Here is a 20,844-nt window from a genome sequence, read left to right on the forward strand (position 1 = left end):
CTCAGCGGACCCTGCTGCAGCGGCGGCCATAGTGACCGCAATACAACGGGTGGCGTAGTCGACATTAAGAACTTAATAACATCTGTAGGACTGCCACATACAACTGAGTTTGACACCCTGGGCACGGACCGGGTCACAGCCACTCGGAAGACTACAACCCCCATCTGATCCGGCTCCGGATATTCCCACTAAAGAATATGGCCCAGGGGGCGCGTCAACTTTGGCGTAGTCGGCAGGATTACGTGCCCACAACAACCGGGTACTGCGTGCCTGAAGAAAAGTGCGAGTTTACCTCAAAAAGAAGTCTCCTGCCGGTTCCGGAGGGTCCCCGCCATCGGACTCCATCACAGGTCGATTCCCGCCGGTTGTCCGCCATTAACAGCGTTTTCCCGCCATCTGCAGAGTTTCCCGCCACTGGGAAGCGATTCCCGCCATTTCCAAAGGTTTCCCGCCTTGGAAGAGCGGACGCCATTATGGGCGTGCCAGAGGGTGGCGAGAGGCCACCTCCCATCGTGGGCCAGGACCGAAAATGGCGCCAAAAGTGGAAACCGCCCCCACCAACAGAGACTGTGATGCTAGAGGTGTCTGTCAGCGTGAAAGAACAGCCCCTGTAGCTGACAGTCACCAAGTGGCCCCGGGACCGCCCTCGAGGTGGGAGGAGACGAAAGGAAAGAACAAAGATGGGTGTCGCCTGGAGCAGGCTAGAGCGAGCGCACCCGGAGGCAAGAAGCCTGGAGAAGAGTATCGGAGGAGCTTACCCGGAGATGGCGAGAAAGCAGAGCAGCACCGGCCCGTTGGCCAGGAGCCTGCTAGAAACAGAGGAGGGAGAGCAGAGCAGCACCGGCCCGTTGGCCAGGAGCCTGCTGGAGACAACAGTAGGAGAGCAGAGCAGCACCGACCCGTTGGTCAGGAGCCTGCTGGAAACAACGACCCCACTAGGACTAGTGGAGGTCCTAGCACAGCTCCCCCGAGACCGGGAGTGTGCACAGACCGCTCTGGAGGGCCTCGCAAGGAGGATGGCCCGGGTGCAGCGAGAGACGTTGGCGGAGTGGAGCCGTGAGATGGCCCAGCAGACCGAGACCTGTCAGCGGAGCACGCCACCCGAGACGAGGAAACAGACCGCCTCTGAGGATGGCGCAGGAGGACTGAAGGCCGGAGACGGCGCCGAGAAGGGAGCCGAACGAGTGGAGGCAGGTAAAGGGGACGTCTATACCCCAAACCGGGAAACCGCGTACCTGCCCCAGCTCCCCGTCGCAGAGCCCGAAGTCTATCCTGCCGTGCCCGTCGCTGCAACGTCACCGCCGCAGACTAGGCCTCAAACGGGAGCCGCGACCCCTGTGACGTCACACGCCTCGACCCCGAGCGTGACCAAGCAGGAAGTACCACCAGCCTGGTCGCAAGGCCTAGTACCCCCGGGCGCCGCAATACCAACAGCGCCCCCTACCTCCGCGGAGCCCCCGGCCTGGTCGCAGGGCCAAGTAGCCCAGGGCGCCGCCGTCCTTACGGTGCCCTTCACTTTCCAGGTGCCCCAGGCCTGGCCGCAAGGCCTGGGCAACCCGGGCGCCACCACCACCGCGCCCATAAAACCAAGAGTGCCGCATCTGGGTGAAGACCTGTTTGCCCAGCATACGTGCCCGAACGGGTCTGAAACTGTCCACAAAGAAAGAGCAGGAGGACGCCGTCGTTAAGTACAGCGGAGCCGAGGCTGTATATAGTTGCCCGTCGGGGCACAGTGAACTGTTACAGTTGCTAATGTAGTCCCCGTTGGGACCAGAGAATTGAACTGTTTACCCGTTTAACCCCTAAATCCCACTGGCCGAGGACTGAGAGCGGCCATATCCTTGTAAATAGTTGCGCGTCCTAAAGCGCCCCTACTGGTTTGATGGGAAAGCCACGAGTTCCAAAGAAAGTGACTACGAGAAAGTTTTATATGAAAAGTTTTATTAATATATATATATATGATGTTTTATATGTTTATGCAAAAATTTGTATGTTTTTGGTGTTTTGTTCTTACAGCCCGAGGACGTGCTGTGATTTACCAGGGGGGAATGTAGCACCCTGAGGATTCGGCTGCTACAGGGGTATTGCACCTCAACCCAGAGGTGTGATATTCCACTCCCGGGTAAGGATGGAGTGTGGAACTGAGCTCGGTAGGCTGCATGCACTACATACATCCCATTTCCGGGGAGCAGACCGACGGTACTCCCACTTAGAAATGTGCAGGTACGACCGAGTCTGTTCCTGGCTGGAGTGGGAGGGGGGTGGTACATCCCAAGTAGTGTAGGGGCAGATAGGGGGAGCAGCCTGGGTAAAGATAGGAGCTCATTGGGTGCTGGTCACCTGAGCTCACACATAGAGGGTGTATATAAGGTGGGCACCATCAAAGAACAGGGTCAGTCTGTCAGCCTTTTGCAGAGAGAAGTCAGAGGAGGAAGAGGAGCAGAGAAGCCCCAGAGAGAGAGAGAGAGGAGAAAGCCAGAAAGACCCAGAGGGGGAAACAGAAAAGGAACTCTGAGAACCCAAAGTCCATCAGCGGGTGAAGAGTTGGCAAAAGGGTACCGGATCCCAAACTGGTGGGGGCAAAAGCACACCCTAGCCAGAGACCGGAGGCCGTGGGCAGTGTCTGCCACGGCCACCCACCACATCCACCCCGAAGGCATACCACGTGGAGGGTCAGGGAACCCAAGGCCAAGGGTCTCCCAACAGAAGGCCCGAGGGAGCTGGACCTGGGTGGATCACTAGTGGGGACGGCCAGAGGAAAGGACAGAAGGAGAGCTCAGGGTCACGCTCCGGACTTGTTTGGGGGTTGGCTGGATCCAGGACCTGGTGGACGCAGCACGGCTCGGGTGGTCACTTGAAGCTGGAGTGACCGGAACATCAGCAGTGAGTAAATACCCTAAACTGCACAACCCGACTCTGTCTTCATTTTACATCTACGCTGCACCACCACAACCCCCATCCTCTGCACCTGACCCCCTGAGGCTATACCCCACCCGTTGGGGGTTATACCATCACAAGCTGCACCTACACCATCAGCCTCAGCGGACCCTGCTGCAGCGGCGGCCATAGTGACCGCAATACAACGGGTGGCGTAGTCGACATTAAGAACTTAATAACATCTGTAGGACTGCCACATACAACTGAGTTTGACACCCTGGGCACGGACCGGGTCACAGCCACTCGGAAGACTACAACCCCCATCTGATCCGGCTCCTGATATTCCCACTAAAGAATATGGCCCAGGGGGCGCGTCACATGTATTTAAAAATAATTTTGAAGTTTGGTTTCATTAAAAAATTTGCCTTGTAGAACCTCTGTGTTGAACTGTCTGTTGCTGGCTGCAGAATGAGTTAATTGAGAAACCGTCAGTGAGCTTGTTCTGATAATCTACCTGAGGGTTTGTAACTCTTTTATGTCTTTTTCTTGTTCAGGTGATTTATGACCACAGACCACATCAAAGTCCAGTGTGCATGGAAACAAAGAGTTTGTAAAAGCCAAACTGTGCAAAACTTTTAATGAAGCCCAAATGCAAAAATAATTTTTAGTCCCAAATACAGCTATTTAAAGCACCCCATTTTTTTTTCAGCATTGGAGCGGCGCTTTAAATGTAAGTCCCCTGCCCCGGTCATATACTCACCCTCCGGCGTCTTCACCGTTTTTCGCCACACTGCGGTCTCGTGGCACCATCTTGTGAGCGCAGCTTCTGACTGGCCGGACGTCAGAAGCTACGTTACACACTCTCAATGTAAATCTATGAGAGCCAGAACAGGGCCAGAACAATAGACATGTATTGAACAGTAACCTTTGCGTCGCTCCATAAAACACCCCAGCAGCTCGCAAGTCACTTTTTGCTGAAGACCGACGGGAGCAACACTGGAAAACGATGAAGTCGACAGCAGGTGAGTATGAGATAGGGGGCAGGGGACTTACATTTAAAGCACCACCCCCGTGGAGTGGTGCTTTAAAGGGATCTCAATAAATCTGCAGTCACTCTGTGTGACTGCAGACTTATGAATCCCCCCAGCGCACGCACTGTACGTGGCCGACTAAAGGGTGCGGCCTCGCTTAAAACAAATGTGTGGAAGAGAAACCGTGCCCACTGGACGGGCTCTGGTCAGGAGTATGCATAACTCCTACATACCCTCCGGTCCCTACACACAGACCGGTGAATCCCCTCAGTGCACAGTGTGTACACTGGGGGGATTTATAAGTCTGCAGTCACACAGAGTGACTGCAGATTTATCGATTTGGACCGGACAACCCCTTTAAGTACATGTAAGAACAATATGGGAATTCATAAAATCCATTCAAGACATATGCACTTGTAATAACTAAACTGCCATAACACTTTAGCCCACTTATTTGGACCCACATGAAAAGCTATTCACAAGACTTTGGCTCCAATTTTGTACAAGTAAAAGAACATGACTAAGCCTCCTTTAATATCTAGGATCTCGTTCTCCCGCCCTTTCACCGTGAAGTTATGCCAAATTAGATGAGAACATTCATTGTGGAAAGAGACAAACAAGAGCTCATTAAAGATCATTAATTTAGTGCCGGGAACATGAAGAATATTTAACTTTTTTACAGTAAGACAAAAGGGGTTTAAAAAAAATTGCTACTGAAATACTTGGATGTGGTATCTATCTAGACAGAAGCGATCAGGAGGAAATATTGACAACCCTTCAGTTTCATTAAGAGGGGCATGTTTCCCATAGACATTTCAGGAGGCCTAAAGGGGACACCTTGAGAACCTCTAGTGTCAGGTCACATCTCACATGCCAAAATGGTACTAGCAATTGCTAAATAGGAGTTAACTGATTTATCCTAATGCATACTGGCATGGAAGGTGATACACCTAGCAATTAAAGGACAATCCAGTCCAGGAAGTTTTCCTTTTGCTTCCCTCTGCCGCTTATCTGTTATTTTAGGGTCTAATTTCTTTCCCTATAACTACAAATAGAATTTCTGGTTTGGCTTCTTATCCTAAGTCATGTGGCAAGGTTCATAAAAAGGTCGATATTGACTTTTAGGATTGCTACTTCCAATAGCTGGTGCTAGATTTCAAGGCCTTTTCCTCTCTGAAAAAAAGCTATTTGCATATAAAAATTCCCAGAGGAGAACTGCATGGCCTATAAGTCTCCTTACGCATGCTTGGCACTCTCAACAAGGAGAAACATTCCAGCTTAGACCCTGAGTCTGAAGCCTTTCATACAGTCAACTCAGATCCCCTGCTTTGCACTAAGGAGATGGAAACACCCCGAAATATGTATCTGAAAATGGAGCTTTTGGTTTGGCTTCTTATCCTAAGTCATAAGGCAAAGCTCGCTAAAGGGTCGATATTGACTTTTAGGATTTTTCTTCTTCTCTGAAGAGATATTGATTAAGAAGAGACAACCTCTTCTTAATCAATATATTTCCCCCATACAAAATACTATAATTACTTCCTATACTCACTTCCGCTGCAGGGACCATTCTAGTGATGTCAACGCCTGCTCTCTCGGGGCTCCCGTGACATTGTTATATAATTATTGTCAATGTGAGATTTACAAAAAAATCTCACATTGTAGCATCATATGTATTAGTAGTCATCACATGCATGATCAGTCTGTGACATCCTCTTTATAACGTAGCCTATGTCAATAGGTATCTTATTACAAACCTCCGAACATTATACTGTCAGTGAATAGATCCCATACACCCCACTCTCAGTACTGCCAGCCATAGACACAACGATTTATTCCCAATCCGATATCTCAGATTAGTTAATCAGAAGGGAAGAGACAAAAAATATTTTGCTACAAAGAGAAAATATTCATCTTACATTGACTTTCTCATATAAAATTAGATGTGTTGTAGCACCACTGACATAGATATAGGGGAGCATAGATTGCAGCGACCCATGGGCACTGGTGTGTGATAGAAACTTTAAGCCCCATGCCACATGAGAGTGTAGTGTTATAAAGAGGCAATGTCATTATACAGGGAAACTATAACGGGGCAATGTCATTATACAGGAAAACTACAGTATAACGGGGCGGGCAATGTCATTATACATGAAAACTATAGAGGGGCAATGACATTATATAGGAAAACTATAAAGAGTCAATGCCATTCTATAGGAAAACTACAAAGGGACAATGCCATTATACAGGAAAACTATAACGGGGCAATGTCATTATACAGGAAAACTATAACGGGGCAATGTCATTATACAGGAAAACTACAGTGTAACGGGGCGGGCAATGCCATTATACAGGAAAACTATAGAGGGGCAATGACATTATATAGGAAAACTATAAAGAGTCAATGCGATTCTATAGGAAAACTACAAAGGGACAATGCCATTATACAGGACAACTATAAAGGAGCAATGCCATTCTATAGGAGAACTATAAAGGGGCAATGCCTTTATACAGGAAAATTATAAAGAGTCAATGTCATTCTATAGGAAAATTATAAAGAGTCAATGTCATTATATAGGAAAACTTTATATATAGGGGCAATGTCATTATATAGGAAAATTATAAACAAGCAATGTCATTATATAGGAAAATTATAAACGGGCAATGCCATTCTATAGGAGAACTCTAAAGGGGCAATGCCTTTATACAGGAAAATTATAAAGAGTCAATGTCATTCTATAGGAAAATTATAAAGAGTCAATGTCATTCTATACAAAAATTATAAAGAGTCAATGTCATTCTATACAAAAATTATAAAGAGTCAGTGTCATTATATAGGAAAACTATATAGGGGCAATGTCATTATATAGGAAAATTATAAACAAGCAATGTCATTATATAGGAAAATAATAAACAGGCAATGTCATTATATAGGAAAATTATAAACGGGCAATGCCATTCTAGGGGAGAACTATAAAAGGGGCAATGCCACTCTATAGGAAAACAATTCCCAGCACTTTTGTTCTGAATGAGAAGTACTACACAGGGGAAATCATGACCTAGGATTGTCGTGTGAGGGGTGAAGATGTTGCAGTAATGGGGTCCTGGTATATGAAGAGGCACATAAGCTCCTCTTCCACATACAGAAGCAGAGGTACTATAGAATAACAGGGCAGGGCTGGCGGCATAACAATTCTTATTCTACCTACTGCACAAAAGGGGCCCATACACACAAGACCAAAACCTAATCAAATCTGATAACATTCCGCCTCCAATGCATTTGAATGTTTTATTTTTATTTTGTAACCCATATTCTCATGCTCCAGAAAATCCTCAGAAACCCATATGAACTGCCTATACGTGGCAAAATCATGTTTGGATTTCTGCTCACAGTGCCCATTAGATTGATAGACAACATCCCCATAAACTTTCCCTAGAAAGGAATTCTAATGGGGGCGGACATGCAGCCTCATGCCCATAAGGCTCTGGTCACATCTGCGTTCTGAGCTATGAAAGGTGTCCAGCATGCAGAGGGTCCAGCACTTCTCTTATTTTCCTATTTCTGTTCCTATATTGGTGCAGATATAGCAACACAGATGTGAGTCTAAGGCCAAGGCCCCACTATCAGTGTTTGGTCAGTATTTTTTCTCAGGAGTGGGAGTCAAAACCAGGAGTGGGTGATAAATGCAGAATTGGTGACTTGTTTCTGTTATACCTTTTCTCTGATTGTTCCTCATCTGGTTTTGACTCCCACTCCTGAGAAAAATACTGACCAAATACTGATAGTGGGGCCGTGGCCTAACACAAACAGTGTCTGCCTGGTGTGACCAACCTTGATCTAATCGCGTATTGCTTCAGTTCAGTAATATTAGGCTACAGTGTGAAGTGTCGTACTGTCCATTGTCCCATATAACAGGGGGTCTGCCCATGTACACCTACTGGTTGTCTGCAATATTTGTGCAATAAATTCCCACCTATAGATTCATTTTTTATAGGTATGAACACTGATAATTGATTGACAAAGAGTTATTAGTGTTATTACCGGCTTAAATTGGATCTGACACCAGATGTCACTATACAAACTGTGTGCATTATTAAAGAAATATATATTCCTTAGACCTTATGAGGTAGATGTACTTGCTTTTTAAAAGAAAACGTATGTAAGAAGAGCTGAATAATTGTTTGTGAAGGTTTCTCTGCCTCGTATATCTGTACTAATGTATCATGATGTCTAGTTGTTAGTTACAGTGGGGAAAATAAGTATTTGATACGTTGCCGATTTTGCACGTTTTCCCACCTACAAGGAATGGAGAGGTCTGTAATGTTTATTGTAGGTACACTTCACCTGTGAGAGACAGAATCTAAAAATAAAAACCAGAAAATCACATTGTATGATTTTTACATAATTAATTTGCATTTTATTGCATGAAATAAGTATTTGATACATTAGAGAAACAGAACATAATATTTGGTACAGAAACCTTTGTTTGTAATTACAGAGGTCAGATGTTTCCTATAGTTCTTGACCAAGTTTGCACACACTGCAACAGGGATTTTGGCCCACTCCTCCATACAGATCTTCTCCAAATTTTCAGGTTTCGGGGTGTCACTGAGCAACATTGAGTTTCAGCTCCCTCCAAAGATTTTCTATTGGGTTCAGGTTTGGAGACTGGCGAGGCCACTCCAGGACCTTTAAATGCTTCTTATGGAGTCACAGCTTAGTTGCCCTAGCCGTGTGTTTCGGGTCATTGTCATGCTGGAAGACCCAGCCACGACCCATCTTCAATACTCCTACTGAGGGAAGGGGGTTGTTGGCCAAAATCTCACGATACATGACCCCATCCATCCTCCCTTCAATATGGTGCAGTCACCCTGTCCAATTTACAGAAAAGCACCCCCAAAGTATGATATTTCCCCCAACATGCTTCACGGTTGGGACAGTGTTCTTGGGGGTTGTACTCATCCTTCTTCCTCCAAACACAGCGAGTGGAGTTGATACCAAAAAGTTCTATTTTGTTCTCATCCCACATGACCTTTCATGCATTCTCTGGATCATCCAGATGGTCACTGGCGACCTTACACTGCGTAGCATGTTACTAACGGTAATGTTTGAGACTGTGGTCCCAGCTCTCTTCAGGTCATTGACCAGGTCCTCCCTTGTAGTTCTGGGCTGATTCCTGACTTTTCCCAGAATCATCCTTACCACACAAGGTGAGATTCTGCATGGAGCCCCAGACCGAGGAAGACTGACAGTCATTTCGTGTTTCTTCCATTTTCTAGTAATTGAACCAACAGTTGTTGCCTTCTCATCAAGCTGCTTGCCTATTGTCCTGTAGCCCATCCCAGCCTTGTGCAGGTCTACAATTTTGTCCCTGGAGTCCTTAGAGAGCTCTTTGGTCTTGGCCATGGTGGAGAGGTTGGAGTGTGATTGATTGTGTGGACAGGTGTCTTTTATACAGGTAACAAGTTCAAACAGGTGCAATTAATACAGATAATGAGTGCAGAGTAGGAGGTCTTCTTAAAGAAAACTAACAGGTCTGTGAGAGCCAGAATTCTTGCTGGTTGGTAGGTGATCAAATACTTATTTCATGCAATAAAATGCAATTTAATTATTTAAAAATCATACAATGTGATTTTCTGTTTTTTATTTTTAGACTCTGTCTCTCACAGTTGAAGTGTACCTATGATAAAAATTACAGACCTCTCCATTCTTTGTAGATGGGAAAACTTGAAAAAAATTGGTAGTGTATCAAATACTTATTTTCCCCACTATATAATATCTATCTATCTATCTATCTATCTATCTATCTATCTATCTATCTATATATATATAAATGAGTGCCAGCTGATCTAATAAAATACCTCATTTTAATTTGAAGATTTCAAAGTTATTCTGACATGGGTTTTCATTGTAAGTACACCAGCCTCATCAGGTATAATACATCCGGTGACAGAATTCTAAAATACCTTTACACTGCTTCTATGCTCCAAAAAATGGTGGAAAAAGCGCTAGAATAATGATTTAGAATGGTCCTATTCATTTGTCAGGGAAAACGTCTTCCTGCTCATACGTTTAGACTTTTCAACGTCTTTTAACACCTTCAGGTTTATAAAGACACCAAGTGGTTAAAAAAAGGGACCTGACGAATTCTTCTGGGGTTTTCCACTAGGAGGACGCTCAATACTTTACTTTTGGAGGATTTTTGAGTGTTATGTGAGCATTTTTCAAGCTTAAAAAAAACGAGAATTTTCTTCATTTTAAAAAAGGCAAGAAAATGTCAGTAAAAAGCTGGTCAAAAAACACTTAAAAAAGAAAGTCAGAAAAAAAGGGTTAGAAACTTCCAGAAAAAAAGGAAGGACTCCCGAAGAATCCTTTGCTTCAAAAACTGACGTTTTAAATGTTGGAGAAAAAGAACAGTGTGAACATACCCGAAATGTAGGAAGCTTCTGTTATAATATATGGATCGTTATTGATGGCCACCAAATCATTTACTACCTTAAACAATAAGTCAGATGGTAATTTTCAGCATGGTCCAGTAAGATACTGAACTGTTGCTGGCAGTAATGTACTGCTTTCCCCAAATACACCATAATAATTCATAGACAATAGTCATTGATTATTGCTGCAAGACAATATCTGGTCTTTATCAGCAGGACACCATGCTGCAAACTACAGGGGACTACAACTCCCAGCAGTTGGCTGAGAATTGCTGAGTAGGACAGACAGAGCAGCACATGTCGGCAGAAGTTTCTCAGTAGCTCACCCTCGGCTGACAATGACCCGCAGCGCCCCCAGGTGTCCGTGATAAGCCGCCCAGAGCGTCGGGGTCATCCCATCCTCATCGGGCGAGTTCAGATCTCTCCGGGTCGCCTCCTTCAGCACGTCCAGGAAGCCGTCCCGGGCGGCGCGGTGATAGCGCCCGTCCATCCTGCATGTCCCGGGGCTGCCCTCCAGCACACAGCCCGATGTCACCGCGCAGCCCCCGGGCCTGGAGCACAGCCCTCCCCGGAGCCGCCCCGCCCCGCCGTCACCTGTCACTGCGAGGACCGTCTCTGGTGTCAGCGCCTTTACTCTGGACGGCGGCAGCCCCCCACCTCACAGCCCCCGGGATGTGCCACTTATAAGACCACAGCAGATAATGTATGTCGTTTGTAAGGGCAGAGGACTTTATTCACACACCAATAACAAACTTAATAACAAAAGGGTCAACAAATAATTATAATTGTCATTCTGTATACCCATAACACCCAGAAGACCATCGACTACGTAAACTTTTCCGAAAAGTGAAGATGATTCTTAATTTTAATCTTGAATATTATTTTGCTAAAAAAAGAAAAAATGCCCCATTTTTACTGACTGTCTACGAATTTTTGTAAGGTTGGCAAACTTGGTCCTGTGAAATTTAAGGACTTTATAAGTCAAGGACATCAAACTCAAACACACAAAGGGCCAAAATGAAAAAGAGCCAACCAGTATACAGAATAGTGGGCTCTACATAGTCCTCCATACAGTATAATGGCCCCACATAGTCCTCCATACAGTATAATGGCCCCACATAGTCCTCCATACAGAATAATGGGCCCCACATAGTCCTCCATACAGAATAATGGGCCCCACATAGTCCTCCATACAGTATAATGGGCCCCACATAGTCCTCCATACAAGATAATGGGCCCCACATAGTCCTCCATACAGTATAATGGCCCCACATAGTCCTCCATACAGTATAATGGGCCCCACATAGTTCTCCATACAGAATAATGGGCCCCACATAGTCCTCCATACAGAATAATGGGCCCCACATAGTCCTCCATACAGTATAATGGGCCCCACATAGTCCTCCATACAAGATAATGGGCCCCACATAGTCCTCCATACAGTATAATGGCCCCACATAGTCCTCCATACAGTATAATGGGCCCCACATAGTTCTCCATACAGAATAATGGGCCCCACATAGTCCTCCATACAGTATAATGGCCCCACATAGTCCTCCATACAGAATAATGAGCACCACATAGTCCTCCATACAGAATAATGTCTCTACATAGTCCTCCATACAGAATAATGGCCCCACATAGTCCTCCATACAGTATAATGGGCCCCACACAGTCCTCCATACAGAATAATGGGCACCACATAGTCCTCCATACAGTATAATGGCCCCACATAGTCCTCCATACAGAATAACCCTCAAGATTTATGAATTTTTAGCATTTTGCCAATACGAATCCAAATTTCATGAATGTTTTTTATTTCACAGTAAAGTTTTTAAGTAGAAATAAAATCTCATATAGAAACAATATTAGCAGGAAATTTGTTCATTTGTCAACAAATTGGACACTATTGTCACTCAGATGACTGTGGGAGAAAAGCCATTTATTTGTCCTATTTTCATATCTAACACTAAAATGTTAATACTTCGTTGGATAGCCCTTGGCCTTGATAACTGCCTGGCATCTACGTGGCATGCTATCTACCAGTTTGTCTAAATCAGATAGTGTGATGATATGAAACCATGATTTGATGATGGCTGCAATGAGTTCCTGCTTGTTTGAAGCTCACTGTTTTGACACCGCTCTTTTGAGCCGAGCCCAGAGATTCTCAATAGGATTGAGATCTGGGCTGTTTCCTGGCCAATTCAATAGCTGGACATTTTTGTCCTTGAACCAAGAGAGACATTTTTTAGCTGTATGGCATGGGGCTCCATCTTGCTGAAAAATAAACGGTGTCGCTTCACAAAATACATCACGTGCCGAAGGAATGAGTTTAGGCTGAAGGACTTCCTTGATGTACTGAAATGTTCCTTCAATTACCTTCAGCCTACCAACTGCATCTCTGGACACGCAGCCCCCTACCATAACACTCAGAGGAGGCTTCATGGTGGGTACTGTACACTCTGGCAAGCAATCCTCTCCAGGTCGTCGTCGAACGTAGCGGACACTGTCGCTGCCAAAGATGGATATGCGTGTCTCATCGCTCCATAAAACATTTCTCTATTGTTCAATGGTCCATTTAGAATGTTCTTTGGCCACTGCAGACGTTTCTGACGCTGTGAGGCATTCAAAAATGGCTTTTTACGTGGTATTATGGCTCTTAACCCCGCGTTTACCAATCGTCGTCGAACCGTCCGATCGGACACCGTCACTCCAGTGTTGACAAGCTCCTTGTTGATGTCAACAGCAGTTGATTTCCTGTTATTTAGGGCGATTCTAACAATTCTATCAGTCTGAGGAGGTGTAGCCTTCTTCCTTCCTCTACCTGGTATAGTCTCTTGAAACCACTTACACACTTGGAGAACGCTGGCCGGTGAGATCCCTTTTCCAATTCGTGCTGCAATTTTCCGGTAACTGTACCCTTCTTCTCTTAAAGTAACAGCTTTGGTTCTCTTCGTAGGTGACCACTCCTATCCAATACTGCTGGTACAATATCGGTCTTAAATCACACCCAGGTCACTAAAAACAAACATAGAATACATATATCGCAGAAGAGGGCATGTGTTCAAGTAAGTATGTCAGTGAAAACTTTCATTAAATATTGGTGATGGTGAAAAACTGCCGGTTGTTGCTTCAATTTTGGTCACTAGTGTAGTCCTTCATACAGTATAATGGGCCCCACATAGTCCTCCATACCGAATAAAGGGCCCCACATAGTCCTCCATACAGAATAATGGGCTCCACATAGTCCTCCATTCAGAATAATGGGCCCCACACAGTCCTCCATAATGAATAATGGGCTCCACATAATCCTCCATACAGAATAATGGCCCCACATAATCCTCCATACAGAATAATGGCCCCACATAGTCCTCCATTCAGAATAATGGGCCCCACATAATCCTCCATTCAGAATAATGGGCCCCACACAGTCCTCCATACAGAATAATGGGCCCCACATAGTCTTTCATACAGTATAATGGGCCCCACATATTCCTCCATACAATATAATGGCCCCACATAGTCCTCCATACAGAATAATGGGTCCCACATAGTCCTCCATACAGAATAATGGGCCCCACATAGTCCTCCATACAGAATAATAGGCCCTACATAGTCCTCCATACAGAATAATGGCCTCACATAGTCCTTCATATAGAATAATGGCCCCATATAGTCCTCCAAAAAGTATAATGGACCCAAACTGTCCTCCATACTGTATAATGGGCCCCACATAGTCCTCCATGCATAATAAGTTTTTTAAGGGAATGTGTCACATACATTTTTTAAAATGACTAATAATACCACATTCAAAGGCTAAATACTGTCACACCATCACCAGACCACATATTACCACCACAGTGACCGAATAATACCACATACAAGGGACAAATACTGCCGCACCACCACCAGACTACATATTACCACCACATAGTGACTGAATATTACAATACTGATCATTAATAAAAAAAAAAACACAATACTAAGTGCCATTATAGACAGGAGCTCTGTATATAGTGTCAGTGTACAGGTAATACAGGGATCACCGGTGACATTATAGACAGGAGCTCTGTATATAGTGTCAGTGTACAGGTAATACAGGGATCACCGGTGACATTATAGACAGGAGCTCTGTATATAGTGTCAGTGTACAGGTAATACAGGGATCACCGGTGACATTATACACAGGAGCTCTGTATATAGTGTATAGTGTCAGTGTACAGGTAGTACAGTGATGAGCAGTGACATTATACACAGGAGCTCTGTATATAATGTCAGTGTACAGGTAATACAATGATCACCAGTGCCATTATACACAGGAGCTCTTTATATAATGTCAGTATACAGTGATCACCGGTGACATTATACACAGGAGCTCTGTATATAGTGTCAGTGTGCAGATAATACAGGGATCACCGGTGACATTATTCACAGGAGCGCTGTATATACTGTATAGTGTAAGTGTCCAGATAACACACTAACTCACCATTGTCGTCTTTAGTTGAAGTCCTTCATCTTCGCTTTTCCTCTTCATCCAAGCAGACCGCAATCACTTCTTCCAGCCAGGACTCATCACTGCAGAAAATAATAGTTATCTAGAGCACATTCCCCAACTTCTACACTACACAGCTGAATACAGACGTGAACCCACCATTAATATATAATTAGTTATTATGCAACCCACCATTGTAAATATAAATTGTAATCCACCACTTTGCTCCCTACTAACTGTAAATAGCCACTTTCCCCACGTAATAAATATATAAATTAATTAGCACCTGTACTCCTTCCCCCATTTCTATACCAGTCACACTCCTGCATCCTCAACGCCCCTCACTCTGTACCTCCCGGTCCCTCAAATCATTCTATTTATATACCCCCCTCCTCCAAAATTCATTATGTGATGTTCTCTCTCTCTTTCCCATTCCCACCCTCTATTCATTATCAACTACTCTCCCCCACATTCAATACATCATTTACTCTACCCCATCCTCAATGTATCATTATTTGCTGCCCCATCCCCAATTCATCATTTGTTAAACCCCAATCCTCAATTCATCATCATTTACTGTCACCACCCTCAAAATTCATCATTATTTGCTCTCCCCAGCCCCCGCAAGTCATCATTTGCTCTCCCCACCCCACATCCTCAACTCATCATTTCGGGACCCTAGCCACCCCCCCCCCCCCACATCATCTTTTGCAGGCCCCACCTCACATCATCATTTGCAGTCCCCCCTTCACTTCATCATTTGCATTCCCCACCCCCCATTACTTCATCATTTGCAGTACCAATTCCCCTTCATCATTTACAATCTCCCTTCCCCTTTATCATTTGCAGTCCCCCTCCCCCTTCATCATTTGCAGTCCCCCTAGCCCTCTCACTTTATCATTTGCAGGCCCCCTCACCTTCTCACTTCATTATGTGCAGGCCCCCTACCCTCAACCATTGAATTAACTTTATAAAGAAAAAAAAAGAAAGGCTTTCATACTTACCTCACTGACGATCTCTTGCAGGTGCAGCTCCGCTTCTGGTGTCCTGGCAACGGCCAGTGGCGCATGTACGCCATGATGTCATCGCGTATGTGCCGTCACCTGACCAGAAGTCCAGAGGGAGCTGGAGCTGCGCTGCCATTCAGGTTTGACAGCCCTGGAGCTCCGGGAAAAAGCTCCCAGTGCTGAGGTGTGCACCCCAGCACACAGCATTCTATTACATGCTGGGGCCCAATGTGCAGAAGCACAAGAGGGGGGGCCCTGACTGGGTCCGGGACCCTCTGCCCCATACAGCAGTAAGGGCAGTATTGCCCTGATGGCGGCCCTGACTGTGGGGCCAAAATACTATGTGTGGAGACTCCTGTGGGGCTATCATACTGTGTGTGGGTGTCTGTAATGATAATTCCCTTTGCACCACTCCACAGGATCCGTGTTTCCTTGGGGCAACTTCCCACCGAGTTACTAGCAAATCTAGAGACACATTGTTTCCAAGGCACCAGAGAAATAATTTAACCAAAATGCATCATAAAAGCAATATTTTGGTCAGAAAGCAGCCTTTTTCAAGCATAAGCAAAATGGCAGACAAAGCTGTGTGTGAGACAGACTACTGTGAGGCCCATGACGGGCGCCAGCACCCGGTGCACCCGGGCAAGTGCCAGGGCCCTGAGCAGGCGGGGGGCCCACTCACTGTCATGCACCCCCGCACTCTATGGGGCCCGTGAGCGGAGGAGTGAGGTGCCAGCACCCGTGACTGGGCACACCCCCGCTTGCTCAGGGCCCCAGCACTATACTCTCCCCATGCCTCTACAGCTTTGGCCTCTTCCGTCTCTTGATTGTGACGTCTCAGGTCAGAGGGCACGATGACGTCTTTCCAGTGCGCCCTCTGCTAAGCAGTCACAGTTCAGAGAGCGGGAAGACGCCGGCGACGCTGAGGAGTCCAGAGCTAAGCAGCGGCAGCAGGAGAGGTGAGGTGAGTATTTGATTTTTTTATGTATGGAGGCATGGGGCATTATATGGGGCCCATACAGGATGGAGCAATCTATGGGGCCCATAGAGGATGGAGCCCATACAGGATGGAGCAATCTATGGGGCCCATACAGGATGGAGCCCATGCAGGATGGAGCAATATATGGAGCCCATACAGGATGGAGCAATCTATGGGGCCCATACAGGATGGAGCATTATATGGGGCCCATACAAAATGGAGCAATATATGGGGCCCATACAGGATGGAGCAATATATATGGCACATACAGGATGGAGCATTATATGGGGCCCATACAGGATGGAGCATTATATGGGGCGCATACAGGATGGAGCATTATATGGGGCCCATACAGGATGGAGCATTATATGGGGCCCATACAGGATGGAGCATTATATGGGGCCCATACATGATTGTGCATTATATGGGGCCCATACAGGATGGGGCCCATACAGGATGGAGCAATATATGGGGGCCATACAGGATGGAGCATTATATGGGGCCCATACAGGATGGGGCCCATACAAGATGGAGCAATATATGGGGCCCAGCCTGCATGGTGCATTATATTTGGGCCAGTATACTGTATGGAGCATTATATGGGGGACAGTATACTGTATGGAGCATTATATGGGGGCCAGTATCCTGTATGGAGCATTATATGGGGGCCAGTATCCTGTATGGAGGACTATACTGTCCGGTCTGCAATGTGCGCTGAGAGGATTCACCGGTTTCTGAGATATTGTAGAATTTACAATAGATATCACTCATGTAATGTAAGAAGTGAGTGAAATCTTTGGCATTGTACTATATATAGATTTCTCTGCCCTATCTTTGCATCATGAATCTTGGTATGTGTTAAAGGGGCCCACTGAGACCGAAAACCTGGAGCCGGCCCTGGTGAGGCCATCAAACTATGTGGGGACAGACTGCTCTGGGGCAGTTGTACTGTTTGTGTGGTAGGGACTACTGTGGATCCAACATACTGTGTGGAGGACTACTGTGGAGTCATCATACTATGTCTGGTGCTACTATGGGGCTATTATACTCTGTGTTGGTAAGGACTACTGTGGGGCTATGATACTATGTGGGGACAGAATACTCTGGGGCAATCATACTGTGTGTGGTGGAGACTACTGGGGAGCCATTATACTGTGTGTGGGGTCTAATGTGGGGTTGTCATACTTTGTGTGGACAAATGTGGGGCCATCACACTATGTGTGGGGAATACAGTGGGGCCATTATACTGTGTGTGGTATGGACTACTGTGGGGCTATCATATTGTGTGGGTATGGACAGCTCTGGGGCCATCATACTGAGTGTGGTGAAGCCTACTGTGAGGCCATCATACTATATGAGGGACTACTGTAGGGCTATCATACTGCTGTGGTGGGGGAGGACTGCTGAGAGGCTATCGTACTGCATGTAGGACTACTGTGTACTGCATGTAGGACTACTGTGGATGCATGAGGCTATGTGTGCACGATCAGGATTTGAAGCAGAAATTTCCTGAGCGTTTCTGCATCTCCTTGGCAGAAAAAACGCTGGCCATTTTTTATGCGTTTTTGATGCGTTTTTTGAAGCGGTTTTGTACATCAATTAATTCTTTTTGCAACTAAATAAAGTTATTTGGTGGGACATTGCTTAAACCCTTGGATTACCATCAGAACTGGGGTGAGTATATTGGTTAATTTGAATGATTAAAGAATTTATCTGTTGTATTTCAAATAAAGTGTTTACTCTGTGTGTTTATTTAACTCTTTACTTTACTTTAATTAGTTTTGGTCATGAAACCTTGTTGACACCTTGTCATCACCAAACAAAAGAGCTGGGTGTCAGCTAGTCCCATTAACCCATTAGCATTTCTATTTATGTAATTTATGCGGCTGCTGTGAGCTGCTATTTTTAGCCTGGGAAAGTGCCATTTGCAAGCATGATCCCTTACAATAATTAACATCTCACAGCTGGTTCGTTAGCCATTATGTCCCTCCGATCAGCACTCAGCAGTGCTTTTGACGCATGGCATTTTTGTTGCGTCCAAAACGCGGTGTTCTAATGCCACATTTTTGTTGTTGGTAAATGTGAATCCACCGCATATAATGACACTCCAATTGTTCAAAATCTGCAGCAGAGACTAGCGTGTCCGCTACAGAAATTGACATTGCTGCAGGTGAGTTTTGGTATGTGGCCACGGTCAGGAGCCGCTGCAGGTTTGAAGCTGCATGTTTATGTAGCACCCCGAGGGCTCGGCTGCTACAGGGGTATTGCACCTCTGCCAGAGGTGTGGTATTCCACTCCCGGGTAAGGATGGAGTGTGGACTAGGGCTCAGTAAGCTGCATGCACCACACACACCCCATTTCCGAGGAACAGCTCAACGGTGCTCCCACTAGACAGAAGTGCAGGCACGACAGCATCTGTTCCTGGCTGGAGTGGGGAGGGGATGGAATACCCAGTGGTGTAGGAGCAGATAGGGGTGGGTCTCTGGGCATAGGCAGGAGCCCATTGGTTGCTAGTCACCTGGGCTCGGGTGTCAGAAGGAGGTATATAAGGTGGGCACCATCTTAGAACAGAGTTCAGTCCAGTCCAGCCAGTTCAGTGGAGACAGTCTGAGGAGAAGACAGGAAGCAGAGCCTCTGCATGGGCTCTGCTCTGCAGGCAGGCCTTGTCAGGAGGCTGGAGCCTGAGAGAGAGAGAGAAGAAGGAACAGAAAGGAAAGTAGGAAAGGAACTGGAACAGAGGAGAAAGGAAGCAAGGAACACAGAAAAAGGCCCAGAGACACGAGGACAGAAGGAACCCCATATGCCCAGAGGAGATACAGGGTGAAGGGTTGGCAGAATAGGGTACCGGAACCCAAATTGGTGGAGGCAACAGATTCCTCAGCCAAAGACCGGAGGTTGTGACCACATCTTGGTGCGACCCCTCACTACATCCACCAGAAAGGCATACCGTATAGGGTCAGGGAAACCGGAGAGAGGTTTCGCCAACAGAAGGCCCAAGGAAGCTGGACAAAGGTGGGTCACTGGTGGGGACGGCCAGAGAAAGGAAAGAGAAGGGAGCTCTGAACCACACTCCGGAATTGCCTGGGAGTTGACCGAGTCCCTCACCTGGTGGACGCAGCATGACTCGGGCGGTCCTAACTGCGCACAAGTGACCTGATAAAGAACTGTGAGTAAAGCATTGAAAACTGCAACTGCACGTCTCTGTGGTTCCTCGCCGCACCAGCACCATCAGTACTGGGACACTCACACCATCACCACCATCATCCACATTAGCTGCCCTGAGGCAATACTTCTCCCGTGTGGAGTCATCCCATACTCAGCTGCGCAAACAACATCAGCCTCAGCGGTCTGCAGCGCAGTGGCGGTCCCCACTGACCGCAATCCACGGGTGGCGTAGTCGGACACTTATTACAATACAAATAGACTGCCACTGGTTTGACCACCCTGGGCACGGACCGGGTCACCGCCACACGGAGACTACAACCCCCAGCATCCTACAACAGGCCCGGTTCCGGGTTCCCTGCACAGCACAGGCCCAGGGGGCGCGTCAACTTTGGCGTAGTCGGCAGGATCATTACCAACCCGCCACAAGCGGGTATTGCGTGCCTTGAGAAAACTGCACATGTACCTTAAAAAGAAGTCTCCCGCCATTTCCAGAAGTTTCCCGCCGTCCGGAGTCGTTTCCCGCCATCCGGAGCCGATTCCCGCCATCGGACGCCATCTTGGACCGTTTCCCGCCGTCTTCATCCGTTTTTCCCGCCCTGGCAGAGCGGACGCCATTATGTGCGCACCAAAGGACAGCAGGAAGCCACCTCCCATCGTGGGCCAGGTCCCAGAATGGCGCCAAAGAAGGAGCCCGCCCCCACCAGCCATGAGTGCAGCAGTGGAGATGTCCATCAACGTGGGGGGGCTGCCCCTGAGGGTGATTGTCAGCAGATGCCCCCAAGACCAACCCCCATGGGGGCGGATAGGAATGAAAACTGAGGGGCTGGGTGCGGCCTTGATCAGTCTGGACCTGCTGCA

At 46.7% G+C, this 20,844-nt stretch overlaps 1 protein-coding gene across 2 annotated transcripts in view; it reads right to left on the minus strand.

Moving 5' to 3' along the window:
- USH1G (USH1 protein network component sans) overlaps positions 1-10,918 on the minus strand; it is a 124,239-nt gene extending 113,321 nt beyond the window's left edge. For both annotated transcript variants that reach the window (XM_073684063.1, XM_073684064.1), the window contains exon 1: positions 10,670-10,918. In XM_073684063.1, coding sequence (XP_073540164.1) covers positions 10,670-10,833 — 164 coding nt within the window. In that variant the 5' untranslated portion in view covers positions 10,834-10,918. The remainder of the gene's footprint in view (positions 1-10,669) is intronic.
- Between the last annotated feature and the right edge of the window lie 9,926 nt (positions 10,919-20,844).

This window comes from Phyllobates terribilis, unplaced genomic scaffold, assembly GCF_046119375.1.
Source record: "Phyllobates terribilis strain yellow unplaced genomic scaffold, ASM4611937v1 Scaffold_5__5_contigs__length_657084704, whole genome shotgun sequence".
Lineage (NCBI taxonomy): Eukaryota > Metazoa > Chordata > Amphibia > Anura > Dendrobatidae > Phyllobates > Phyllobates terribilis.